The sequence below is a fragment of the Brachyistius frenatus genome, unplaced genomic scaffold, assembly GCF_029030835.1.
Source record: "Brachyistius frenatus isolate BFR_SWC_R1_liver_20210118 unplaced genomic scaffold, ASM2903083v1 Contig_63, whole genome shotgun sequence".
NCBI classification, from domain to species: domain Eukaryota; kingdom Metazoa; phylum Chordata; class Actinopteri; family Embiotocidae; genus Brachyistius; species Brachyistius frenatus.
This window is the reverse complement of record NW_027210662.1, coordinates 1,246,403-1,272,879: the sequence shown is the minus strand read 5'-3', so window position 1 is coordinate 1,272,879 and position 26,477 is coordinate 1,246,403. Positions and strand designations below refer to the sequence as shown.

Below are 26,477 nucleotides of genomic sequence, written 5' to 3'. Positions count from 1 at the left end.
GCTGGTTTGTTGACTCGGTGGCCAAGTAGCTGTTCAGTTGACAATCTGTCAATAATGTGGATGGAGCCACATGTTCTGGGACAACAAGATGTCCGCCCGCCACTGAACTCCGCGTTATCGGTCCAGTTGTTTTTTTGTTTGTTTTTTTAAAAGCCAGCGCGACGTGTTTGTTGTTGTTGTTGTTGCTGCTGCCAGCATTAGCCCCCCTTTTTTTTTTTTAATAAGTTCACCAGACCCGATCAGATAAACGTGGAAGTTCCTCCGGACTCGGAAGATGGAGACTCTCCGGTCACCGGGCGGAGCTCACGGAGCGGAGTCGGCCAGCTGAGCGCGACGTTTTGGGAAATATGTGAAATATGTTTCCAACGTTGGATTTACGCTCATTGAATAACCGGTTCGTGTGGTGGCCGTGAAGAAGTGCGAGCGGCGAGCGGCGTTTCGTCCGCAGCTGTCCAAAGTCTCGCTCGTCCTGGCTGCGGAGCTGGCCTAAGGGAGCTAGCAGGAAGCTAAGCAGGACGCTACCTCGCCTGTGAGTATTTACACTCGTTCATACTTCGTTGACAGCTTCATCCGGTTTGTTCTTTTTTTTTTTTTAAATAAATAAATAAATACAACGCAAAAACCTCCAACCGTAGTAGGTTAAGTGGCCAAATCGCATGTGCATAGTTTATTTACTCAGCATATATCATTAACTTCCAGCAGTAGGTGTGTGCGAGCCTGAAGTTAATCTATTGAAGCTGCAGCTAACCGCAGCACCGCGGCGAGTTTGTTCTGCAGCTGAGTTCATGATGTTTGACCTGACATGTCCAGTCCGACTGTCCCGACTTGTCCGTCCGGGACAGTTGTCTCCTCTGAACAACGACGGCGGCGCGCTAAGTGCTGCATTCAAGCCCAGTTAGGATGTCCCACATGTAAAAGGGCTCAAAACGCGGTTCTGTGTCCCTTTAATGCCGCTGTCGTACTGGGGCCTCGAGGCGAGCAGTGACGGGAGGGACAGCTTGGTGAGACGTTACTGGACTGACCGCTGTCATTAGGTGCCATATCCTCTTTCTGTCTTCGTGAGGAATGGCATTAAATCAACCTGCATCCCTTGTAGTGTGTCAGCTCGTCAAACAATGTGCGTGGAAGTGCTGAGTGAATAGTCACACGTTTCACTGACAAGAAAACTAACCCACAACGATTTTGATGATCAACTAATGGTTTGACATGCTTCTTGTGATTAAAAAAAAACAACCACAAATTGCTGACCTTCCACTATTTTAACTTCCGCATATGTAAAAGTTTGGTCCCTGCCTCGGTTTTTGGTTTGTTATGAAATGAAAATCTCTTTTTGCCATTTCCCCGAGGACCTCAGGAGGTGAGCAGTTGTGATTTTCTACTATGTTGTAGACAACGCCATCAATTGATCGATCCAAATACAGAATCTCTGATTAGAAATAACCCCAGTCACCCTCACCTTTTTTGTGGTGAGATGTTTTCCGAATTTGAACCAAAGTGGATGTCATTAAGCTGTTTTTAACACTGATCTAAAGAACTGATCCATTCTCATGAAAATAAACAGAAATGCAGCCGTTGGTCAAGGTAACGCAGCAGAACTAATCACATTAATATGCACAACCCAATTTTTTATGTCATTCTGCCATAACGTTGCTACTAGTAAAGTACCCGGTTAACAGTTTTTGGATGCAGTGTGTCCCATCTCAGCCATAGAAACCTGCAGACCTGCCAGTGTCCTTTACAGAATAGATAGATAGATGGATGGATGGATGGGTACTTGATGAATACACCCTGCTTAAAGCAGAGTTGCTGTTTTGCCATCTTTTCATAGGTCTTCTGTATATTTAGTTCTCTGAAGGTCTGTCTCCCTCTCTTGATTTGTACTTTTAAGCAACTTCTCACAAAATGTCCCCTGCCAAATTGAATTTTTTTTTTTTGATTGCCCAATTTCAAAAAGAGGCATCCACTGTGAAACATGAGATGTGATGTAAAACATGAAAACGCACAGTGAATAGTCTGTACTTCAACACAATATCCAACTTATTTTGTGATGGATCTAGTCACCTGAACTGAACTCATTTGTCTCATAGTTGTGTCGTTACATTTGTAATGTGGAAAAAAAAAAAACATGTCGGGATTTAAAAAAAAAATAATTTTATAACCAGTTTCATTTTAAGTGAAGAAGCTACGTGACCCGGTTACATATTAAAAAAAAAAGAGAGCAGGGCCCAAGTAGTTATGTAACCTATGTGTAGTAGGTTAATGACTGTGGAGGAAATACACCTATAATTCAGCTCTCAGTTTGATTAAATGCTGGAGGCACTTTGAGTGTGAGCTGAATATCAGCTGGTCGAAAGAGAGGATTTAATTATTCTGCTTTGCCTCTGCCAAGTGCATAATGTTTATATATCTACCGGTAATGGCAGTGTGTACAGTCTTGTTCCTGTCAACTTTCGTAATTAATAAGAAACTTAATAAAAAAAAAGTAAATATGTCAACGCTCCATTCGAAATGAAACGATGACTGTGTTTGATAACTCTCACTTAGGGTAGCCTATTTTCAAATTAGATTTACAGATTTTATAACCTTGTTCCAGACAATGGTTTCTCTGTACTGCAGCTTTATGCAATACTTTTGATAACAGTTTATGCAACGCTGCATACGATATATCCTGATAATGAATACACACACACACACACACACACACACACAAACTTAAAAGACAAAAAGCTCTTGATACTTTGTGCTGACATTTTTCATGTTATTGATTGAAGGGTGCGTGTTGTTGATCCCTCCCTGCCAGCCATGGACACTGTGACTGACACATGCCCTGCGGTGCACCAAAACGGGACCGCTCATCGGGAGTCTTCAGACACAAGACCAGCCGCTGCTGTTCTGAGGCTTCATTTCTACCACAGCAGCCGGGGAGCAGCCGACTGCAGCTCCCTCAGCTACCCACCTGGGGACTACGTGGCTGAGGAGCTGTGTATTGACGCAGCCAAGGCGTGCAGTGAGTACTCAAGCTGTGCAAGCCTGCACGAGGCACCCCCTATTTGTGCAGTTTTTTTTGTTTTGTTCTGTAACTTGGAACATCGGTCCCAAGATAAGGTTATCAGGAGGCCACAGTGAAACCTATCAGCTGAAAAAAAATTTACTTGTCGGATCTTCATGCTTTGTTTACAGTTTGGCTAACTGTTACAGGAAAAGCACACTCAATAAAAGTATGACTAATAACATACAGCAGGACCATGCAGGGTGGTGGAGGAGGGAGACTAGACTCACCAGCATGTGGTTGGAATCCCATGTCATGTGTTTGATGATAAACCAAACACAACTCACATTTAAGACTGTCTTTATTGACCTTTTACTCACCTGTGTTGCAAATAGAAACAAATAGTTTTCTCGTGTGTCTTGAGGCCATGACAGTCTGTGCTCCTGAGGGCTCCCTATTAATAACACAACTCCTACAGGTACACCGCAGTGTGTTTGTCCACCTTACACAATCAAATATGTGTCTCCTTCTTTGGTCACTGCAGGTATATTGCCTCTATACTGCAGCCTTTTTGGTCTCTTCAGAGAGCGAGACCGCTTGTGGTTTTCACCCAACCACATCTTCCAGCTCGATGATTCGGCCTCTGAAGATGTGTTTTTCAGAATACGGTACCAGACATTATTTTGCTTCTGCTTTTCCTGCTAAGTAAAAAATGTTTAAATCCTCCTGACGCTCTGAATGTTCTTCACTACCTTTACTGTAGGTACTACTTCCCTGGCTGGTACAGTGGTGGAGCATCTCGGGCTTATCGTTATGGGGTCATCAAGGGCTCAGAAAGTCCTATCCTTGATGACTTTGTTATGTCATACCTCTTCTCTCAGGTAAGCGCCTCCACACAGTCCCCCATACTGGTTAGAAATTAGTGCTTTATACACTTTTTCCACTGCAGAGGTTTTGATTGTCATTGTTTGGAAGCAACAGGTTCCTCTGTCATGTTGCTCTCGGACTCTTAATGGAGCCGAGCCGTCACTAACACACCTGTGTTTTCCCTGACAGTGACAAGTCAAAGTGTGTCGGCCATGAAAAAGATCTATATGTGGTTCAGCTTGACAAATATTTTCAGGATCATCATCCATTGCAGATTGGACAACTCCCATCATTGACAAGTGGAGTATTATCAGTTTGATAGTTTATGAGTTGGGTCACAACTTGAAATGACCTTTTTAAAGCATTGCCAGGAACACTACGACAGATAGAGAAAGATACAAGATATGACACTGCAGGTACGTTGTATTTTCTGTCTCTTCTGTAAACAAGAGGGCTGCCTATTGAGGCAAGTGGCCGTAACAAGACAGCTGGTGAGTGTCGTTACAGCCCTGATGTGAGCTGGAACTCAGTCTCTGGTACTAATTTTGCTGCTTGCATGCAAAAATACACATCTCGGTACGCATAAAACCTGAATGCGTAAGCAAAATTCAATTCTACTCTTTTGCGCGTGATTTCAAAGACTTCTTCTGGGTCGCTGTTGTCCAAAAATGTCCCTGTTTTTCGTAAAGTCCTTCTTCTAATTGAAAGTTTATCGTCCATTAAGACTCAATAACTAACAAGGTAAAGCAGGAGGCTGCTCCAGATCCTCAAGAATTCCCAGCTGCGTTTCGATCGCTTTGTGAAATTTGACCAAATGCTGATTTCTGGGTGGAATAATCACCATGTTAGCACAATGTCCGCTACAATGGAGGTTCTTCCTTCTGTCAACCTGTCAACTTGCCTGTTTCTGAGTTCTCCCTCGGCCTTCTGTAGCTCTTAGCCCCATTGGTTCCTATTAAAGATGAAAAAACAATGTGGAAATGCTGGCCACAAATATGTACTGTTCATTTTTTTTAAATGACCAAAAATAACTGTAAGCTAACTTTACTCAAACAGTGAAGAGTAAAAGTGTATGCTCTTGCAAACTATTTTCCGTTTTTAATCATATGCACTAGACACTGGTGTGATTCATGAATATTAAGAGCAATAGGACAACATTCGTGAAATTACCTAGAAATACACTGTAGTGCCCATGTTGATAAGATAGATGCAGCATAGCTGTGGTATGGGCCCATGGAGGCTGCACTGACTTGCATACTGCTACTTTATTAATGCTTAAAGGTTAATGTTGGTTAAGAAGTAACACTGTAAATCCCTTCTGGTGTGGTGTGTTTGAATGGAGTGCATTTTCAACTTTTGTTTCTCCTTGTTGGCTTCTTGAGTTTCCAGTTCTGTATTTTTTTTCACACAGCACTAACAGTAACATATGCGTGTAGGACAGGAAAAGTACATTAGAGACTTAGATGAATCATCAGGGCTCTGCATAACCCAATCAAAAAATATATAGCCCACATTACAATAGAAATGCCTATAGTGGAGGTGAATCCAAGTAACTGCAGCCAGTAATATGACTGGAGCTGAACTCTGCGTGAACCAAAGGATTATATGGAATTCTGTCCTTAGAAATCTGCCCTGGTGGCTCAGGAAAAGCCTAAAAGGTAGAAGGGAAGTGCCAGCCAATACACATGGTTGCATTCTCTCGGTGCAGATGTTGTTTTTAACTTGTGACGGATATGTTGGATTCCTTGCAGTCTGATCAGGAGCTCAGTTTTTGATACAGCAACAAAAAGCATCAATGCTTTGATTTTTTTTTCTAAGAACAGTGATAAATTATCGTAATTTTGGTAATTTGAGTAAATCCTCTGTTTTGGGGAGTCGGGGTTCCACTGATGTACGAGGTGCAATCAGAAAGTTCAAAGACAAACGGAGTGCAGCACCATTACGTACACAGAGCTCAGGAAAGCGGTGACCTTGGTGAGTAAATATTCCAAGTTTAATCCCTTGATCAAATTCAGCACCTGAATTACACACATTGTTTTGACCACTAGTCTGTTGCTTCTGCGATTTTAACATTGATTCAAAATCTGAGCAGAGCTTTCATCAAATTTTCTGTCAAAATTTTGGGGGACAGAAAGAAGACACAGGGAGTCAATTCTGACAAGTTTGGGTGGTGGAGAGCAACGATTGTGTTGTTACAGGCATTTTCACACACTATTAGCGGGACCTCTGTCATGTTGGAGAACCAAAGTGCCATCGCTACACAGTCCAGGTCCATTTGTGCCGTATGTTTAGTCCAGATGCTTCAGAACTTAACAGTTGAACCCGTTGTTAACGGTCTGACCCTGGCGGACGAACTCAATGGTCAACTCCACAAATGTCATAGAAAACCCATCTGGTTGCTCCTGACCTGAAGCTCCTTCTTCGGTCTTGGATAATAACGTTCTGTCCGTCTAAAACACAAATGTCAACCAAAACAGCAACATCATTGCCGTAGTCTTTCTGAAGTATTTCATGGGTTTCTGTTGCCAACATCCAGAGTTTGACACAAAAGTCCTCGTCCGAGTGGTCACAAAAACGTGTGTAACTCAGGTGCTGATTATGATCAAGTGACAAAACTTTGAGTACTTTATCACAAAGGTTACAGCTTCCTCTGCTCCGTGCATGTTATGTTCAGCTGTGTGCAAAAGGAACTTGTACAATATAAATGAAAAATATCTTCATTTGTCAGTTGAAGGTAAATATAACAACAAAAAAAGCCCATCCTTTTCCAATTTTTAAAAGACATTGAGAAACAATATAGTTTGATTATCACCCATGGCTGTGCTGACACTCGTTACGCAGCATTCACACCAATGCAGAGGGGGGAAAAATGGATATTGCTATGTTGTAGTTCTGGTCTGTTTAGTGTTCACATTGAGTAATAACAGTTAAAACAAGAGTTGAACACATGACGTCAGATGCACTGACAGGAAGCGCATTCATTGGTCAGCTGTGGTGAACAGCCATCCTGCATCATCCATGCTACATGGGCCTGCAGGGGAAAACGGAAAAACACAGTTTGTTCCAGTGACAGCAAGCGAGTAATGTTGTACCCAATTGTTCTCCAAACTGTTACATATCTCCTCCCGTGGTCATGAAGAGCCTGAGAAAAGGAGGAACAAGTAGTTGTGTATGGGAAAAATAGAATAAGAGGAAGGACAGGAACATAATGAGGCCTTGATCAGCAGATAGACATGTGTGAATTGCATTTGGATTCACTTGATGTCACATACGTCACATGACTCTGTAGCCAGTCTGCTTTGGATTAACATATAACCAATCTACACCCCTACACAATAAACCTGATTGTTTTGATTCAAAACGTCCATGCACATACAGTTTGCAGGAATTGGTAGATTTCACATGAGAGTGTGAGGTTGTAGACACTCAACCTAAGTGCATAAAGAAACACAGACAATCAGAAGATATGCTCTCCTGTTGTCGTAACAACCACTGTGTTCCTCTCATCTCTGTGTGCAGTGGAGGAATGACTTTGTGAACGGCTTGGTGAAGATCCCCAGCTCCCACGAGACGCAGGAGGAGTGCCTTGGTATGGCTGTACTCGACATGACAAGAACAGCCAAGGAGAGACGGATGTCTCCTCTGGACATCTACCACACTATAAGGTACTTTAGAAAGACAGAGAAAGAAAGACAGGCTTTTGATGTGAGTGTTTGACATCCGAGTGAAGTGAATACAGGCGAAGCACTCACTGAGGGAATGATGTCATTCATGGTGATTTTTGTTTAGGAAGGATTTCAATCATGTCGTCTGTCTGTCTGTGCAGTGCCGGTGTTGCGGGGTATAATATAACCCAGATTTTCATGATGAAAAATAAATGCTTTTCAATAATTTCACTAATTGAATTTTGTCTTTTCAAATAGAACAGTTGAAACTTTGCTAAAATTATAAGGTGTGAAATTAATATTTAAAATTCAGTCGACCAAACATCCTGAGATGTGTTCAAACCTGGTGACCAACTACAAGAAACGTCTGACCTCGGTGCTCGCCAACAACGGTTTCTCCACCAAGTACTGAGTCATGTTTTGCCAGGGGATCAAATACTTTATTTCACACAATCAAATCCAAATCAATTTATAACTTTTATATGATGTGATTTTCTGGATTTTCTTTTGATATTCTGTCTCTCAGTTAAAATAAACCTCCATTACAATTATAGACCGTTCATTTCTTTGTCAGTGGGCAAACTTCCAAAATCGGCACCGGATCAAATAATTATTTCCTTCACTGTACATGATATGAGATTTTTGAATGGATTTAAGATATCTGCCCTAATGCTGATATAAAACTCTGCTGAATCTCTTCTAGCTACAAGTCCTTCTTGCCAAAGGACATGAGAGCTCAAATCCAGGACTGCAACTTCTTGACACGGAAGCGAATCCGCTTCCGCTTCAAGCGCTTCATCCAGCAGTTCAGTCAGTGTCGGACAACAGCTCGCGATCTTAAGCTTAAGTACCTCATCAGCATGGAGTCCCTGGAGAAGGCCTTCTACACAGAGACCTTCCAGGTCAGGGAACCGTCCAGCGGGCAGCTCATCATGCTGGTGGCGGCGGCCACCGGCATACAGTGGTGTCGACAGAAATTGAATGATTCTGACCAGGTCGGTACCATGAGAGCTTTCAGCAAGTCACGGTGGTATATATTTTAGTTTTAACTGACTTATGCAGAGAAGTATAAAATGAGTGTGACACAGGCTGCTTTTTCTTCTCAAATCATCAACATAAAGGAACTAATTGTCACCAGTGTGCAGGTCAGGTCAGTTTTCTGAGACCCTAAAATGTTAAAGTTAAAGTTTACACATAAAACAGCTGAATTCGTCCAATAGACATGAAGTATTACAGAATACATTGGCCCCAATAACTGTAATGAGTAACTGTAATTTCCAAATGTTTCAGTGGTTTGTTGCACAATTTGTTTATAAGTGAAATTGTTGTTTTTTTTGTTTTTGTTTTTTTATTATAAAGTTATTAAATGTCATGCTTTTGTTCTACTATTTGGCCAGGAGCTGCAGACGTTGTGTGACTTCCCTGAAGTCACTGACATCAGCATCAAACAGGCCAGCAAAGAGGGCGCTGCAGAGAGCCGGACGGTCACCATCAACAAGCAGGATGGCAAGAATCTGGTAATTTCACCTTCTAGATCTTTGTCAGTCCTTTGATTTCACCAGAGCAAATACTAGCATTCATTTTATAAGGAAATGTAAAATCATTGTTTACCATGGGTTGAGAATTTACTCGTGGTAGTGGGTGGCACGGCGTATAACCAATGTGAATACAGGGACTCGTGCAGTTTAGTTTGAAAAGTGTCCAATGCGGTGTTTAGCCAACCTGCCGTGTAGCTTTGATCTCTCACAGTGACAGACACTTGATTTCTAGCTCTGGCCCTGCTGTTGCAGTCCAGTCAAAAATATTGTATTTGTCATTTTCATAATTTATGAACACCTGTTTCTTTCCAGCTCGGTGTGAGTCTCTTGCGTTTTGCAGGCACATCGACGGTCGTTTTTCTGTCCTCTGATCTCTGTGTGTCACTCAGAGCTCAACCTCTGCTGCACTAACACGGTGCGGAGCAGACACAGATGAAGGGAGTGACGGGAGATTGTCCACTCGTTAAACGATCGATAGCTTTGTTATCTCGGAGATTAAAACATGAAGAATTAGATAGCGCTGAAATAGGTCACCAAATATACTTCGGTGGCCTTCAATATATTTGGGCGGCCCGCCCAAGTGAAGTCTATGTGTGGGAAGCACTGAATATCAGTGTTTCACCTTGTTTGCTTTTCACCATTATGCCTGACAGAATCCTGTGGATGTGGTCTCTTATGGTTTTTAATACTCTCTTATTTAATATCTTATTTCAGGAGCTGGAGTTCTCCTGCCTGTCTGAAGCCCTCTCCTTTGTGTCCCTCATTGATGGCTACTATCGTCTGACCACAGATGCACATCACTACCTTTGTAAAGAAGTGGCACCTCCTCGGCTAGTTGAGGCCACATCTTCTCATTGCCATGGTCCCATTTCGTAAGTAAAGGATAAATTAACTTTGAATGAACTAAAATAAAATGTATTTGAATTATTAGGCATGGATCTTAATCAGATTTTTTTTTTTTTTAATCAAAGATGTCTGTATGTTATTGCTTGTGCTATTTGAGCCTCAGTTATTTTGTTATCAGACATGTATTTACTGTAAGTTAGCTGAAAGAAGTAATGTGGGGTTTTACTCTCATAGATAAATAAATGTGTGAGATGCATATTTTGCAACACAGGCGCACTACTAACATGCGTCTTTGGTGATCCGATCACAAGTGGACAGTTTTCTTTGTTGAGGTCTTCCAAAACATTTTGTTTGATTTTTAGAAAGTGTTCTGATACTTTGGTTGAAAATAAACCTGATTTAATTTGTGGTGCCTGCAGGGCCTGACACGCTTGTAAATGACTCCTCAGCCAGATTTGTGATCACACCACCTAATGTTTGCAACTCTGTAAAAGTGACAAACCAATAGTCACACCCCATTTCCACAGTGATCAAACAAGAGCACAAATGGGTCCAACTGCAAATGTAGTTCTCTATTTATTACACTCCTTCCTCTGCCTCTGTGTTCATGTTTTCCGCTGAACTGCATGAGTCAGTTTTGTCTTAGCGGCAGTGAAATTGCCACATCAATGTTTTGACTGCAGTGCTTCTTGTGTTTTTTGTTGTAGGATGGAGTTTGCTGTCAGCCGGCTTCATAAATGTGGAAACAAGCGGGGATTGTACATTTTAAGATGTAGCCCTAAAGACTTCAACAAATACTTTCTGACTTTCCCTGTTGAGGTTAGTATCATTCACGTGGTGGTTCATTTCACCTCATATATTTATAACTGACAGGTAAAGCTTAGAGTAACAATGGAAATATAGTAAAACTTTTTCTCCTGTATGTTGCCCAAACCTATGACAGTAATACTTACCATTTTTTCAGTTGTCTTCTGCTGTGTTTGTGTCTCTGTGTTGTTCTGCTCTTGCTATGTGGGAAATATGTTGATAGCAGCGCCAGTATCATAAATTTCAGTACAAACATCAAAATATTTTATTTTGCTGTCGTATCTAATTTTAAAGACATTTTTTCTTCAACTTTTATCATCTTTAATATTGTGACAAACAGAAGAACCTGGCCTGAATAAAGCTGAATTATCACTGAGATCAATATATACATGAAGTAAAATCATTTGATTGATACAAACACAGTAACACTGGTAAAAAAAAAATAATAAAAAAATTTAAAAAAGTTTATCCTTCTTCAACTTTTGCGACACAGATGAGGCAGACTACGTTGTACCATTTACCGTAAAGAAAATCATGCCTCAAAGTAGTTTAAACTTGCAGTGGACTCCCTGCTCTGTTTGTCATCTCGTCACCTGTAACATAGTAATGCATGTTACTATGCATTACTATAGTAAACCAACACAGGGGTGTAATCTTGATGTGCTGCTTTTATCACTCTGAATATGGCCGAAGGATCTGCTAAGCATACTGTGCCAGCTTTCAGTACTTGGCTCTTTTCAGCCCTCAGTAATATGAGCAGAGTCGTGTTACACGGGTTCAGTAGTAAACAGAATTATAAAAGCCTACATGAATAGTAATGCCCTTTTAAGACCTTGTTTTTTTCTCTTTTTAATTAATTGTAGATTTGTAGTGTCATGCTTACAATCTGTGTTGTGTAAGTTGTGTTGAGTCCATGAATGAAAGTCACATGATGTGTATTTATACTTTCTGAGCTCCTCTTTGTGTCTGCCAGGTGTATGATGCTGTGGAATACAAGCATTGCCAGATAACCAGATCAGCCGGCGGAGAGTTTAACCTCAGTGGAACCAAAAGAAACTTCAGCAGCCTGCAGGAACTGCTCAGCTGCTACCAAAAGGAAACTGTGCGCTCAGACAGCATCATTTTCCAATTCAGCAAGTGCTGTCCTCCTAAATCCAAAGGTAAAACTCGCCGGAAACTGTTATGCCAGATTGATAGACATTAGCCTGGTTATGCATTGACAGTACCTGCTCGACTCAACTCGACTCCTCTCGCTTTTTTGGTTTCCCATTGTCTGTGAATATGGTATCTGGTACCTGGTACTATTTTAGTATTGCCCCGCATCCCCCCCACACACACACACACACACCACCACCACCACCCCCAATTGGGGTTCCAAGCGAGCTGAGCCTTACACTTTCTCATGATGACAATGCACAGAATACAAACTAACAGACAGAATAGGTCAAAGGTGACTCGGTCCTTGCCTGCTTTCTTGATTATACCAGAACGGTTTCCACAGAAGTTAATGAAGAACTATGGACCTTCTCTTGAATCTCTTGACTCACATCTTCGATTCTCGTGCTCTCAGTTGGACTCTTTATGTTCGGAAACTGTAAGTGTGTTTCTTTCTGCCAACAGAAAAGTCCTGCCTCCTCGTGTGCAGGAGCAACAAAGGCCCAGAAGTGCCTCTGTCTCCATCACTACACCGACACAACATCAGTCAAATGGTGTTTCACAAGATCAGGAAAGAAGACCTGGAATTTGTAAGTTTAATTTGCATATTCAGGACTGTGATATTTCTGTACTCCCTCATTTATGCAGTTATTCTGTACGTGAATGGTCATGAGAACCTACATTTATGATGTTAAACTACGATATTACTACAACATCATAGTAGACTATCCATTTTACCAGCAATTAAGCCTCTGAATGAATTTGGTTCCTCACTTTTTAAGGGTTAGAATTGAATGTTTATCCGGTAATGATCTTCCTGTCAGATGGAGAGTCTTGGTCAAGGGACGTTTACGAAGATCTTCAAAGGAGTCCGAAAGGAGCTGGGAGACTACGGACTTGTGCACCAAACAGAAGTTGTCATGAAAGTCCTGGACCAGGCCCACAGGAATTACTCTGAGGTCTGTGGCTTAAAAGCTGTGCCAAAAAAAACTTTCAACAGAGACACTGGCAGCTAAATGCAAACGTTTGGGCAACTGTATGCAAAGTACATATTGTGTTGATACCTGACATGAAACTGCGATCGGCTCCAGCCTCTCCGTGACCCTGTTCAGGATAAAGAGGGGACAGATGATGGATGGACAGATGTAATGAAACAAATACAACCCCTGCGGCAAACATATATTCCAAGCTTTGCACACTCCTCTGTTGCTATGCAACAGTCCTCCAACACAGAAACCACAGCTTCCAAATGTCTGTCTGTTCTTGATTTAGGAATCGACTGTCGTGCACAGAAAGATCTACATTCACATTTTATATGAAAATCAAGTCACTGCACTCAACTGGTAGTTCATGGTGAATTTTGTGGTGTGCTTTGTAGAGACTGACTGGGACTTGGGGCAGATAGCGATAATAGGAAGTAAAACAAATTCTATATTGATAAATCAGCCGATATTGTTTATAAAGACACAAATGTGGTTATCAAACACTTTTGACACTTGTGACAAAGATGTGTCATGGAGGCTGGATATTTTACAGTTTATTGACCACTGACATCAGTGCACTAAAAGAATAAATTTCACTGGGAATATAATAATTCTAATTATGTATATATATCCATAAAAACACACAAATAGAACCATTTCTAATTTACCCCAAGCATCTTTTTCTGCATCATGTATTGTAAAAAAAACATTTGTATATCAGCCAACAGATACATCGATATCGATACATCTGTGATGATTTGCCAGCTGATATATCAGTTTATTGTAGAAGTCGACCTCCTTTCTATTTCAGGTTCTCGAATAACTGTGTTACATTTGTCTCTGGGCAGTTTGTCCTGTGCCACTGGCGGACACACAATCGCAAACTATTAATACTTCCAACTCCATTCTTAACCGTTTGTAATGGACTTTCATCAGCTGCCCAACTGTGCATTAACAGTGCACAGAGGAACAGCGCACCACCACTCAAGAGTCACTTTACTACCATGTCGTAATGACATTTGAGACTGTAGAAATTGCTGTATGTGATATATCGTCCCCTACTTTGAAAGCATCAGTTGGCTCTATTTAGGCCCCTATTGTTTTTCAAGGAATTATTATTATTATTATTATTATTCTCTGTAAAGAATTGCATTTTTGGCAACTTTAATTCTTTGTTTGTTTGCTGCAGGTTTCCTATTTACCTCTTTTTTTCATGTTTTTTGCCAGCAGTGCCTAAACGTTTGCAGACTGCTTTATATACATACTGTATATACTGCCCACCAACCTGAGTTAGTTGTAGGACATGAATACCATGTGCTGCCACAATCATTTTTTTTTCTGACATGGCCATATAAATAATTAGGTTTTCTATCTTTTCCTTGTCCTCCAGTCCTTCTTTGAAGCTGCCAGCATGATGAGCCAGTTGTCCCACAAGCACCTGATCCTTAACTACGGAGTATGTGTCTGCGGAGAGGAGAGTAAGTCAATTCGATTCAATTAAATTTTATTTATATGGCGCCAAATCACAACACAGGTTATTTCATGGCACTTAACACATTAAAGTCCTTACAGCAAGACTTTGCAATATTATACAGAGAAACCCAACAATTCAACAATTCCCACATAAGCTAGTCAGACACAGAGACGTACAGCCGCTCTCAAGTTGTCTCACCATAACATATGTCCCCAAGTGCCCGTACATGAGCCATGTAATTATGGTCCACTGATGTCATCAGCCCTCCAGACTATAATCTTGACCAGCCTTATTAACCCGGCTCAAAGCAGCGATCAAACCGTGAGCGGCTGACTATTCTAAAGAGGATTACAATACCCATACCGGAAACTCTTTGACATGCATCCCTCTGACCTCATGAGACCTCATTGCCGCACAATGTACTGTGGTCATCTGCCCAGGATGGCCTGCAGTTGTCTTCATTGTTTTCTGTCTTTGTTATCAGAATTGACATTAATCATCAGGCAATTTTGATAGGTTTGGCAAATAAAATTCCAACATTGCTTACACCTGTTGAGATATATAGTCATGGATGAATTTGTTGGTACCCTTCCATTTAAAAAAAACAAACAAACAAAAAAAACAACAGAAAATGACAGAATTGGTGGGAGCCTCATGTTTTGTTGCCCAACCTTCAGAGACGATCACTGCAAACAAATGACTACTGTGAGACTTCTGCACCTGTCAACAGGTAGTTTGGTCCACTCTTCCAGAGCAAACTGCTCCAGCTGTCTCAGGCTTGAAGGGTGCCTTCTCCAGTCTGTGTTCCAGCGCTTTCCATAGATGTCCAATAGGATTCGGATCAGGACTCACAGAACAGTCCAATGTTTTGTTCTTGGATTTAGCTGTGTTTTGGGTCATTTTTCTGTTGGAGGACCCCAGAAGACACTGGGCAGCACATTTTGCTCCAGAGTGCCTTGATTGTCTTGAGATTTCATTTTGCCCTGCACAGATTTAAGACATCCTGTGCCACACCGCAACGCAGCCCTAAAACGGAACCAAATGTCCTCCATGTTTCACACAGTGTTGTTTTCTTGGAAAATTCTGTCTGTTAGCTGATGTGATTTACTGAAGAGCTCCAGTTTTCTCTCATCTGTTTAAAGGAAGTTCTCCCTGAAGCATTGTGGCTTGTCAATATGCATTTTAGCAAATTCCAGTCGTTTATGAAAGTTTTTCCTTCAATAGTGGAGTTGTCCCATCAGACACTGATGTACCTAGACGTTGTAGTTCAGCTTATATCTACTAATTTATACCATTCTTCTGTTCAATTTGGTGTCAAGTTTCCTCTCGCAGACGCTTTCAGGCAGTTCGACTTCAGTTCCGTGGATCTTAAACTTGTTAATAAAATGTACAGCTGTCATCACAGGAACATCAAGCTGCTTGGAGATTGTCTTCTAGCGATTAGCTTTGACATGCTTGTCCATAATTTTCATCCTGATCTTCCCAGACAACTCACTGCTTTGCTTTCTCTGGTGCATGTTCAGTGTGGTGTATACAATGACACCAAACAGCATAGTGACCACTTTTCTCCATTTAAATAGGCGGAATGACTGATTACAAGATTGAAGACATGTGACACTATTTAAAGACAACAGTTCATTTGAATTTGATTTTAATTTATTATAGTTGTACTGACAAATCTGTCCAGGCCATTGTAGAATAATCTTTGTAGAAGAAGCAATCGTTTTTTTCACACGTTCTTTGCTTTAACTCAATGATATACATCAGGTATACGAGAACATTGCTTTTAATTTCATCGCTTTCCAGGAGGAATAAAGGCTCTTTTTTTTTTTTCAGTAAAGTGAGAAGGATATCAATAAATTAATCCATGACTGTACTAAATGGAAAAACAACAGTGATATTTCCAATTTATCCACAGTTGAATTTAAGAAAACCTTTTACAGCTGTCTAAAACCTCAAGAGCAAACATCCTCTTGTTTATTTTACAGTAAGAAATCCATCCTAGAGACGTCAGAGATGATACTCTTTACCAGCAACAGGCAGTTTACGATATAATCAAATTAGCACGTGTGTCTCTCTTTGATTTTTTTTTTCTCTTTAACTAAATTAATCTCAAAATCCTGAAGTAATTTTTTATTTCACATGTGAAAAATGTTTGTTGTTTTTCTTTTGTTTTTCTCAGACATCATGGTGCAGGAGTTGGTGAAGTTCGGATCACTGGACATTTACTTGAAGAAGAACAAGAATACGATCAACATTCTGTGGAAGCTTGAAGTGGCGAAGCAGCTGGCCTGGGCCATGAACTTCCTGGTACGACTCCATGTCATGTCGGAGGCCTTCACTCGTTGTCCCCAAAGTGTTGATTAATATCGGTGTATTTGTTGTCTACAGCTGTAGATTTGAGGCTTCTCCTCTTTAAATGGGTGCACAAATTGTATTGAAATTGTTTTTCAATGTTGGTAAGAGATTGACGAGTCCCTACTTTTCTGTCACTGCAGGAAGAAAAGCATCTTGTTCACGGGAATGTGTGTGCTAAGAATGTTCTTCTGATCAGAGAGGAGGACCGGAGGGCTGGGAACCCCCCCTTCATCAAACTGAGTGACCCCGGTATCAGCGTCACTGTCCTGCCCAAAGAAAGTGAGTTTAATTGTATTACCCCGCGAACCAGTAATGACCCTCTGTAATCAGCAGGGGGCAGTAGGTCGCTACTTAACTGGCTTGTAACTGCAGCAAGGTAGAGCCTTCTTTAAATCCACGCTGCATTGGATTACTCTTAGTTTTTGTGTCTTACTTTGTTACAAAAACAAATTAGAATAAGTGGCACGACACTGATATGTTGTTTTGTTATACAATCATAAGTTCTGTTTTAGTGCAAGCTGCCAAATGATCTAATATCCAGTGCAGGGATGTTTTCACTTAGTGCACTAAATCAAACTGAATCAGCTGAAATTTGGCTTGTCCATCAACTAACAGTGGTGGGTGAAATGTGTTTGTTGTTGGGATCAGTACTGATTGAGAGGATCCCTTGGGTGCCGCCTGAATGTATCGAGGACGCTGCCAAACTGAGCCTGGCTGCAGACAAGTGGAGCTTTGGCACCACACTATGGGAAATCTGCAGCGGCGGGGAGAAACCTTTAGCAACACTAGACAACTCTAAGGTAGGGCTGAGTGGTCTGACCTACAACATACAGCATACGCTAGTAAAGTGCGTATTTAATATCGGATGGTATCAGTACAGTCTGTATCATGGTACGAGTGGTAGTAGTGTTGTTAAATCCTGCACAAGAGGGAATAACTTGGCATTTCAATTCTTTTCAGTAAAAGATCATTGTTGATGTACTTTTGTATTGCATTTCCTCTCATTTATATATCTGTTTGTTATCGAGTAGCCCAGGGCATCGTCACCCCTACTTTAATCCTAAATCTCGTGTCATAGAAAACTCTGTTCTACGAGGATCACCACCAGCTTCCTGCACCAAAGTGGACCGAACTGGCCAACCTGATCACCAGCTGCATGGACTACGAGCCCACATTCAGGCCCACATTTCGCGCGGTTATCCGTGACCTCCACGGCCTCTTCACACCAGGTTGGTGCATATGACAATGTGTCACAACAGGATCAGGAATCTAGGTCGCCACTGGCGTGGAATCTCAAATGCCATCGGACGCACCCACTCGGACCGAACGCACATTTATCACGGTGTTCTCCGAAACATGTCGGTGGAATGTGGTGAGGGTAGAGTAGGGATCATGTTAAAGCCATTCTTTAGCGTTTTGGGAACGTTTTCCTACTCGAAGTTAAAAGAAACATTCAATACTAATTTGGGGCCTTCGAGGAACCAGCGCTGGAATGACCGGAGGGTCCAAGTTTACTTGTCAGAGAAAACATTTTTATTCTTTCAGTAGATTTTGACATTAATTATTGGAGTAGATGCTGATTAAATTAACTTCTGAAACGTCCCACGATCTCTTGAATCTGCTGAATTTTCTTTCCTTTTGTGTTCCCAGACTATGAGCTGATCGTGGACAGTGACATCCTGCCGAACAGGACGGTGGGCTCTGGCTGGACCACCGTGGGTTTTGAGAATCAGGAGCCAGCTCAGTTTGAAGAGAGACACCTCATATTCTTACAACAGCTGGGCAAGGTATGAAGGAGACTTTTAAATATGGTGCTTCCCTTGCTCAGTGCGCGCGGTGAATATTTTCTTAGAAGGATTTGAACGTGAAGCACAGTCCACGTGTGTGTGCCACGTTCCATCCAGTAACCTATTGAAGCAAATGTGCTTTCAATTAAATGTAAAGGAATTTTTTTTCTTCATCATTAGGTTTTTCTACAGAAAGAAATGAGGCACATCTTTTTCAGGTGAAGGATCAAATACTTCCAAATGCGACGTCTGTTCTGTCTGTAGAAGGAAATAGACTCCAGTTTTTGAAGGATGAGACTGACGCTGTGTTATCTGAAGACGTAGAAATGTCTCTGGAGCAGTATTTGCAGTGACAAGGCGCTTTCCTACACTTGTTTTTCTGACTTTTCTCAATTATTTCTGTTTAAGACATCGAACGTTTCTGAAGTTTCTCTCAGTAGAGTTGACAACTCCATAATTTCCGTCGCAGGTTGAGCAGATGAGGGCTATTGCAGGTTTATATCCAGATTGTTAATGGTTTGTCATAGAACAATCATATAATATTGAAGTTCACACTTTTCTGGATCTCACCTCTTATCACCTTACTCCGCAGTTCCCTTGTGCTTCACACAGCTTTTTAGCATCTTTAGGCCCATCGTTTTTAATATGAAGTTCACAACTTTTTATTCAGTAAAACAGCGGTGATAAAACTGCTGTATGCTACATGCCGCACCAAAAAAAAGCAGAGGGACAAAGCTAGTGTGCAACATTTGGCAGCTAAAGAGTTCAATGTTTCCCTCTGGAGTTGTTGAAGAAGAAAAAGTAATGAAGAGAAGAAGCAAAACATACAATCAAGCTATGAGTGAAAAAATGGTTGACTGAAGTTGATCTTCTCTTTCAGGGAAACTTTGGCAGCGTGGAGATGTGCCGGTATGACCCGCTTCAGGACAACACGGGAGAGGTGGTGGCTGTGAAGAAGCTCCAGCACAGCACTGCAGAACACATCCGGGACTTTGAGCGGGAAATCGAGATCCTAAAATCTCTCCAGCACGAGAACATCGTCAAATACAAGGGCGTTTGTTACAGTGCAGGTACTTCTGACAGCCATTTTAGTAGCTTTGTTTACGTAACTGTGGTTCATCAACAACCAAAAACAATACTTGATCTGAATTAACTAATGGAAATGACAAATTTTGTCAATTAATGGCCTCAAATAACTCTTACACTTACAGCATAATATTAATTGTTATATTAGGACATGCAAGGGCACACACCTGCATGTGTGGGCCAATAGATGTATCAGCAGCATCGGGCCTGCGGGCCGTAGATTGGATAAACTAATCGCTCAACGTTGTATTTATCTGCCACATGCAGATTGGCATTCATTTTCTTTTTGACTCCCTTCAGGTCGAAGAAATCTCCGTCTCATCATGGAATATCTTCCCTTCGGAAGTCTGCGAGATTACCTCATGAAAAACAAGGAGAGGACCGACCACAAGAAGCTCATGCATTACACTTCTCAGATCTGCAAGGTACTGCCGGCTGGCCTGTTCTGCTCTCTGGGGCTGTGGGTGACCGGAGCTACAGGTTGAAATGTTTGTTTGTGTTGGTGCAGGGTATGGAGTACCTGTCAAGTAAGCGTTACATCCACAGAGACCTGGCAACCCGAAATATCCTGGTGGAGAGCGAGTTGAGAGTGAAGATCGGGGATTTCGGCCTCACCAAAGTTCTGCCTCAGGACAAAGAGTACTACATGGTGAAAGAGCCGGGAGAGAGCCCCATATTCTGGTCAGTATTATAATGTTGATTTGATATTTTATCGATTTTGCGGAAGCTTTTTACCCTCCTCATTGTGCTGCAGAGGGGAGAGGTGTGATTTAAAGGATAGGCTCACAATTTTTCAAGTCTATCTTAAAACAATCGCCTCGTATCCATATATACAACTAAAGGGGTTTTGCTTGCGGTAATATTTCCTCTGGTTTGTAACAGCCAGTCCTCGTGTTGTGCAAAAATGCATTTGAAGTGTATCTGAAGCTAAAGCTTCATTACTTGAATTGGTCGAGATATTTTCTAAAAGGAGCCAAAGTCTTCAGTATAAAATGTAAAAACTCAATTCTGTGCTTTCCTGTTGAGCTGCAGTGGAGATGTGGTAACAAAAAGCAGGACTTTTGGACTAAAAACGTTGTAACTTCAGAAGATATCCACTTGACTTGATTTATTTTGATGGCTCGTGCCTCATTTTAGCTTCCAGTAAACTTCTGAATACAGTTTTGTACAGACGATAACACACAAGTCATTCCTCTCAGGCATTCTTCAGCAACAGCCATCATTTTGAATGTATTTACTACGACGCTACTGTGGAAGTTAAACTGTGATACCTGTTGTAGTGCTGAGGTTATCCCGTAAATTAACAACCACTTCACAGAAGCAGAGTCGGGACAGGCAGTCACATGATGTGCAATTTTTGCAGGTATGCCCCTGAGTCGTTGACCGAGAGCAAGTTCTCTGTGGCGTCGGATGTCTGGAGCTTTGGAGTTGTGCTTTATGAACTCTTCACCCACAGTGACAAGAACTGCAGCCCTCCTGCAGTAAGTAATGACACACTGACGTTTCACCATCGGTTGAACTTACTGCAGTAAAAAGACCAGCAAAAAAATAAGTGAACATTAAAAGTGGAGTCCACATTTAGAAGCCAATTTTTTTTTTTTATTTATTGAAAACAAAACAAAAGGAATACAAGATATGTTGCTGCATAAATGTCAAAATAACTCATAACATTTTTTTTTTGTAAAACAAAATTCACGTTTACATTCAGTGTCAGGTCTAACAATTGTAAAGAACGTATTCTTATAATACACTTGCAAAGTCAATTTTCCTCAAGAGTTTGCAACCTGCATTGCTTGCGTCCATGTGTACTCATAAGCTGTCTTCGTCTTTCCTGTCTGCGGCGCATTGCTGCATTATTTCTTTTATTACCACCACTAACAGGTCTGCAAAATAGTGTGACACTATGTATTGTGTTGTGCATCGAACAAAACAGCGACCCGTTCATAGCAGAACAGCTCTATGGGAGTACTAGCTCACTCCACAGGTTACCTGCAACCTGGTTTGACACGTCTGTTAAAAGGTTCATCTTCACCTGTGGCAGCTACAATATGAACATCGGCTCACTGCAGCTGATGTGTTTGGAGCCAGAACACTTGACTACAGCTGGGTGTCGTTGAAAAAGTTTGGATACCGGTAACCTTATAACCTTGACTTCGACATGATTACTTTTTTTTTTCATTTTAAGAAAAAGAAAATTATATGACACAGGTTTGTTTCTACAGCTACAATTAACAGATATCGTCTATGCAAGTTCTCCGTGGAGGGAAATCGGTAACGCATGTTCAGGGTTTTTCAAAGAAAGTAAAATACTTTTTTTTGTAAAAGGAACAATACAACTATACTTTTAGATCTTGAGACTGCGAGGTCATCCCACCAATTGCACACTGGACATACAAAGAAAAAGCTTGGAGCAGAGGATTATTTTTTCTAAACGAGTGGTCAAATTTAGTAGATGGGATCGGACACCACGAGGGAGACCCTAGCTTGCTGGCGTCACACAGAGAAGCCTCCAGTTACTGCAGCACTCGCAACTCAGACGGGTGTGTGGTCATAAATTATTGTTACGAAAAGGATATGCTCATTTTGAATTTGATGCCAGCAACATGTGTCAAAAAAGTTGAAACGGGGTCAGTAAAAGTCTAGAAAAGTTGTGCAACAAAACAAAAAAAACCACCTGGTTGAATATCTCACAAATAATTAGGTTAACTAGCAACATATCAGTAACATGATTGTGTATAAAAAGAACATCTCAGAGAGGCAGAGTCTCTCCACAGTGAAGGTGTTGAGGGGTTCACTACTCTGAAAAACTGCGTGAGCAAATAGTGCAACATAATGTTTCTCAACATAAAGTTGCGTAGAATTTGGGGATTTCATCATCTATGCTACATAATATCATAAAACGATTCAGAGAATCCAGAGAAATCTCTATACACAAGGGACAAAGCTGAAAACCTATAAATAATGAATGGCATCTTCGGGCCTCAGGCGGCGCTGCATCAAAAACGCACACGAATCCGTCGTGGAAATCACTGCGTGGGCTCAGGAACTCTTCCAAAAACCATTGCCTGTGAACACAGTTCATTGCTGCATCCACAAAGGCTGCTTAAAACTCTACTCTTTTATCCCTGTTTCACTCCTCATTTCCTGTCATCCTCTCAATTTGTATTATCAGTCAAAGGCAAATGCCAAAGAAGTAAATTATCTGTTAAAAAAAAAAAGAGATGTTATGTAAGTGACTCTTCCGTAAAAACACAGAAGACGTGAAGAGGCGTGTTGGAATCCATCATAGTGAACAAAGACGTGAATTACCTGGAGAACTGACTTGTCAACCTGTCAATGTCTTGGCAACAATAATTTGAGGACATTGATTCGTGTTCTGTACGAAGGTCAAACAAACTTTAACATTTGAACCCTGACAAGTTGAAAGCTTGTCCAACTGCTCCGGGGAACAAAGCTCTCCGCCCTCAGCTGGACCCTCATATCTCCAGGTGTGTACATACATACGTATGTTCAGGAGATGCTTTCAGTGTCTCTGAGTTCTGTGTTTCCGTACTGAACTCCACCACGTTTCTCTGCTCTGGTTGCTGCACATGTTTGGCTTTGTGTCCTTCTCACTTATAGCAGATTTATCACTCGTCTTTCTGTGGACATCAATTACTGTTTACAGATTTAAATTACCCGAAAGGATTTTCTTGCTCCCTCTAAAAGAACTGGACATTTTTCTTTTCTTCTTCTTGTCCTGTTCAGCTTTTTATGTCCATGATGGGGAACGACAAACAGGGACAGTTGATCGTCTATCACCTCATTGAGCTCCTCAAATCAGGCAGCAGGCTGCCTCAACCCCTCGGATGTCCCACAGAGGTACGAACATCCACCGCTGTTATTCTTTTTTTCTTTTTTTCTGAAAGCTAAAGGAATTAGGAGAGAGGAGTCAAAGCAACTGGGATTTAACACAATGAGACATCTTTGCTCACTGGAGTCTCGTGCTATTGCTCCGTTTGTTAGAAAATGATTACTGTATACATTTGTAAATGTCTGAACACTCAAATTTGTAATTTTACGATCTGAACCGTAAAAAGCGTGTGTTTTTTTAATCGCGTCAGTTCAGGCTCAGGTTATTTAATGATTGCAGTGGGTTTGAAAGGGTTGGGATCTGCGCTGCGGTGGATAAATGAACCGTGCAGGCTGACAGAAGCTCCTCCACACATGTGGGTCTGATATGTCAGGAATTACAGATGACGTAAACCAAAGAAAAATTAATATCCAGAGGAGGCTTTGGTGAAGCAAATGATAAACATAAATGTGGCTCTGAATGTTCCCAGGTGATACAAAATCCAACGTGTACAGACAAATTTGCCGAGTGGTTTCTTGGAGCTCCGTGCTGAAACCTCTCCTTCCTCTTTGTCTCAGATACACGAGATCATGGAGGAGTGTTGGGACAAAGACCCCGGCTTGCGTCCTTCTTTCAAGGAGCTGGCTCTGCGCATCGACCTGCTCAGGGACAGTAAGGAGTTTTAAAATCACCCAAAGTGCCGCGCTCCTCTTCAACCACGACGCTCTTAACGTTGTCGCCCTGTTATTGCAAAGGGACAAAAGCCGAGGGAGGTCCTTCAACCTGCTGGCAGCCAGCATGTGACGAAGCAGCTTGTAAGTGGTAGAGAGGTGGCTCAGAACGAGGACCTGCTCAAAAACTGCTGCCAAGGCGCCTTGAAGCAAGGCACTGCCCCATTTTCTGTAGTGGAGCAGCTTAGTTGCTGCAGCAGAATGGAAACGGCTGATTGGATGGTCAAACTGTTGAAGGTGAGGTTGGAGGGGAAGAGTGGACGTGATTGGTCAAAGTTATAAAGAAGAGTTGTAGAGTTTTTAGAAACTGTGACTAGACTGTTGCCAGGCGTAAAGCTAGAGATGCTTGTGGCGAACAAGTTCTCTCTGTGTGTGTGTGTGTGTGTGTGTGTGTGTGTGTGTGTGTGTGTGTGTGTGTGTGTGTGTGTGTGTGTGTGTGTGTGTGTGTGTGTGTGTGTGTGTGTGTGTGTGTGTGTGTGTGTGTGTGAGAGAGAATGTGTGTTTGTGTGTGGACGTGTGTGTCCATACAAACAGCTAGCAGGGCTAGCTCTTGCCATCCCCTTGTCCCCGTCACCAGAAGAGAAATGGACTTAGAGTTGAATGTTTTCTGTGTATATACCTCCAGTACATTTGTGTACATATGTCCAAAAAATTTTATAATTTTATAAAATGAGAATATAGTAAACACTATATTTGAACTGCCAGCAAGATGTCCTTGTAAATGAAGTGATTTAAACAATCTGTTTTCTGTTTTCAATGTGAGAGGTGGTGTGAAAATTAAAGAACAATTTAATTCAACGGCGTCTCGGAGAAGCGAATTCTTCCACCGTTTCCACTTTGTAAATACGTCCGCTGTCGAAATCACAGCACTTTGTGAAGCGTTGCACCAAAACCAGCAAAGAGACAAAAACAGTTTGAGAATCTCGAAACATTAACATTTGAAAGTGAAAGTGTTTTCACTTCATCCAGGAACGTTCTCCCGCAAATCCAGCCTGACGACCTGCAGAATGATGCGGAAACGAAGACTTCAGGCAGCTCGTCAGGGTGTTTGATTTCTTCTGTTTTCATCGATCTCTGTAGCTGAAGCTCGGCTCCTCATCTCCTGCAGCGTGGAGCAAAACATCTCCACCGTTCAACCTTTGCGGGCGCCGGTGCTGCAACGTGTACTCTTGATTATGTATCTGCAGTAAAAAAGGGATGAGGGACTCCTCTTTTACAGTCCACAGAGCTTCAGTGAGCCGGAGGCTTACAGGCCGTAATCAAAGGAAGAAGAATAAACAACAGCGGCGAATACAAAAATCAAAACTGTAACAAGTACCAGTGGTAAAAAATTTTTTTTTTAAAAAGCAGTTATTAGGTATTTAAAACGTATTTAACTCTACTACGCTCCACTGCTACAGTTCAGTGCAATTGTGCTTTTACGGTTCACTCCTGGGGGATGTTGTTGGAGGCCTGTTGCCATTGCAGGAAAAGAAATTGAAGCCGGATTAAAGCTTCAAAGTCCAACTTATTGTTAATTATTAAAAAATAAAATGGTTTACTTTTAAACAAAAGAAGTGACGTGTTTGGAGCTAGTTTGAACTACTTTATATCCAGAGACGGCAGATAAACGAGGAGTGTCCTCAGAGACGGCAGATAAACGAGTGTCCTCAGATGACTACTGGCAGAGGAAACGTGTTAAATATTAAACCTGATACACAAATCTGTTCTCAGTTTTGGGACTTTTTCTCTCATCTTTGATCTTTGCTGAGATATTGGATCATTTGAACGTTTACTGAAATGTAAACCACGAGAGAAGTTTAGGGGGGGGGATCACAGTTTAGTGGAGCTATTGACAACAGGCGTTTTTAGTAAGATGACAGAAGCTAAAAAAAATTTAAAAAAAAAAAAAAAAGCTGAAAACCACTGGTTTAATATTTTACATGTTATAGTTTTGAAGCTTGTTATCATACATTGTGTTAAATCTTCATCTGAAAAGTAGAGAAAGCTGTCAAATAACTTGTTCAATACAAAGTACCATATGTCCCTCTAAGATGCAGTGGAGGAGTAAAGTAGCATTAGATGGAAACACTCAAGTAAAGTACGAGTAACACAAAATTCCCTTTATGTTCGTATCGGAATCGGAATTACTGTATATGTGAACCGACACTTTATTTTGAAATCCGGATGTTGTGTACGCTGAGTTTCAGCTTCAGCTAAACGTTGTGGTGTTTGTTTGATAAACGGAAACGTACTGCGAGATGAAATGTACACATCCTCAACGGGAGCCTCTTTCTGTTCCAATGAGACCATCTTAAAAGCGACAATAAACGCGTCATTTGAAGAGCAGCTGGGTTTGGGCAGCGTGAACGCGCTTCCG

General features: G+C 41.5%; 1 protein-coding gene across 2 annotated transcripts; it reads left to right on the top strand.

Moving 5' to 3' along the window:
* On the top strand, nt 1-24,916 carry jak2b (Janus kinase 2b). Of its 2 annotated transcripts, none has more exons than XM_069706516.1 (24): nt 1-529; nt 2,801-3,007; nt 3,534-3,657; nt 3,753-3,870; nt 7,376-7,521; nt 8,225-8,516; nt 8,919-9,038; nt 9,774-9,931; nt 10,613-10,724; nt 11,686-11,872; nt 12,333-12,457; nt 12,692-12,826; nt 14,241-14,328; nt 16,507-16,634; nt 16,823-16,961; nt 17,331-17,482; nt 17,761-17,911; nt 18,333-18,469; nt 19,350-19,539; nt 19,856-19,980; nt 20,064-20,236; nt 20,919-21,036; nt 23,303-23,416; nt 23,966-24,916. In XM_069706516.1, the coding sequence occupies exons 2-24, from the start codon at nt 2,803-2,805 to the stop codon at nt 24,071-24,073; spliced, it is 3,345 nt and encodes a 1,114-aa protein (XP_069562617.1). In that variant the 5' UTR covers nt 1-529; nt 2,801-2,802; the 3' UTR covers nt 24,074-24,916. The 2 variants fall into 2 exon arrangements, with proteins under 2 accessions (XP_069562617.1, XP_069562616.1); XM_069706515.1 differs by having other exon boundaries at nt 2,772-3,007.
* The last annotated feature ends 1,561 nt before the right edge of the window (nt 24,917-26,477 follow it).

Coding starts and splice junctions, on each gene's coding strand:
- jak2b (XM_069706516.1), top strand. CDS start 2,803: ATGGACACTGTGACTGACACATGCCCTGCGGTGCACCAAAACGGGACC. Junction 8,517..8,918: donor AATTGAATGATTCTGACCAG/GTCGGTACCATG, acceptor CTATTTGGCCAG/GAGCTGCAGACGTTGTGTGA. Junction 10,725..11,685: donor TTCTGACTTTCCCTGTTGAG/GTTAGTATCATT, acceptor TGTGTCTGCCAG/GTGTATGATGCTGTGGAATA.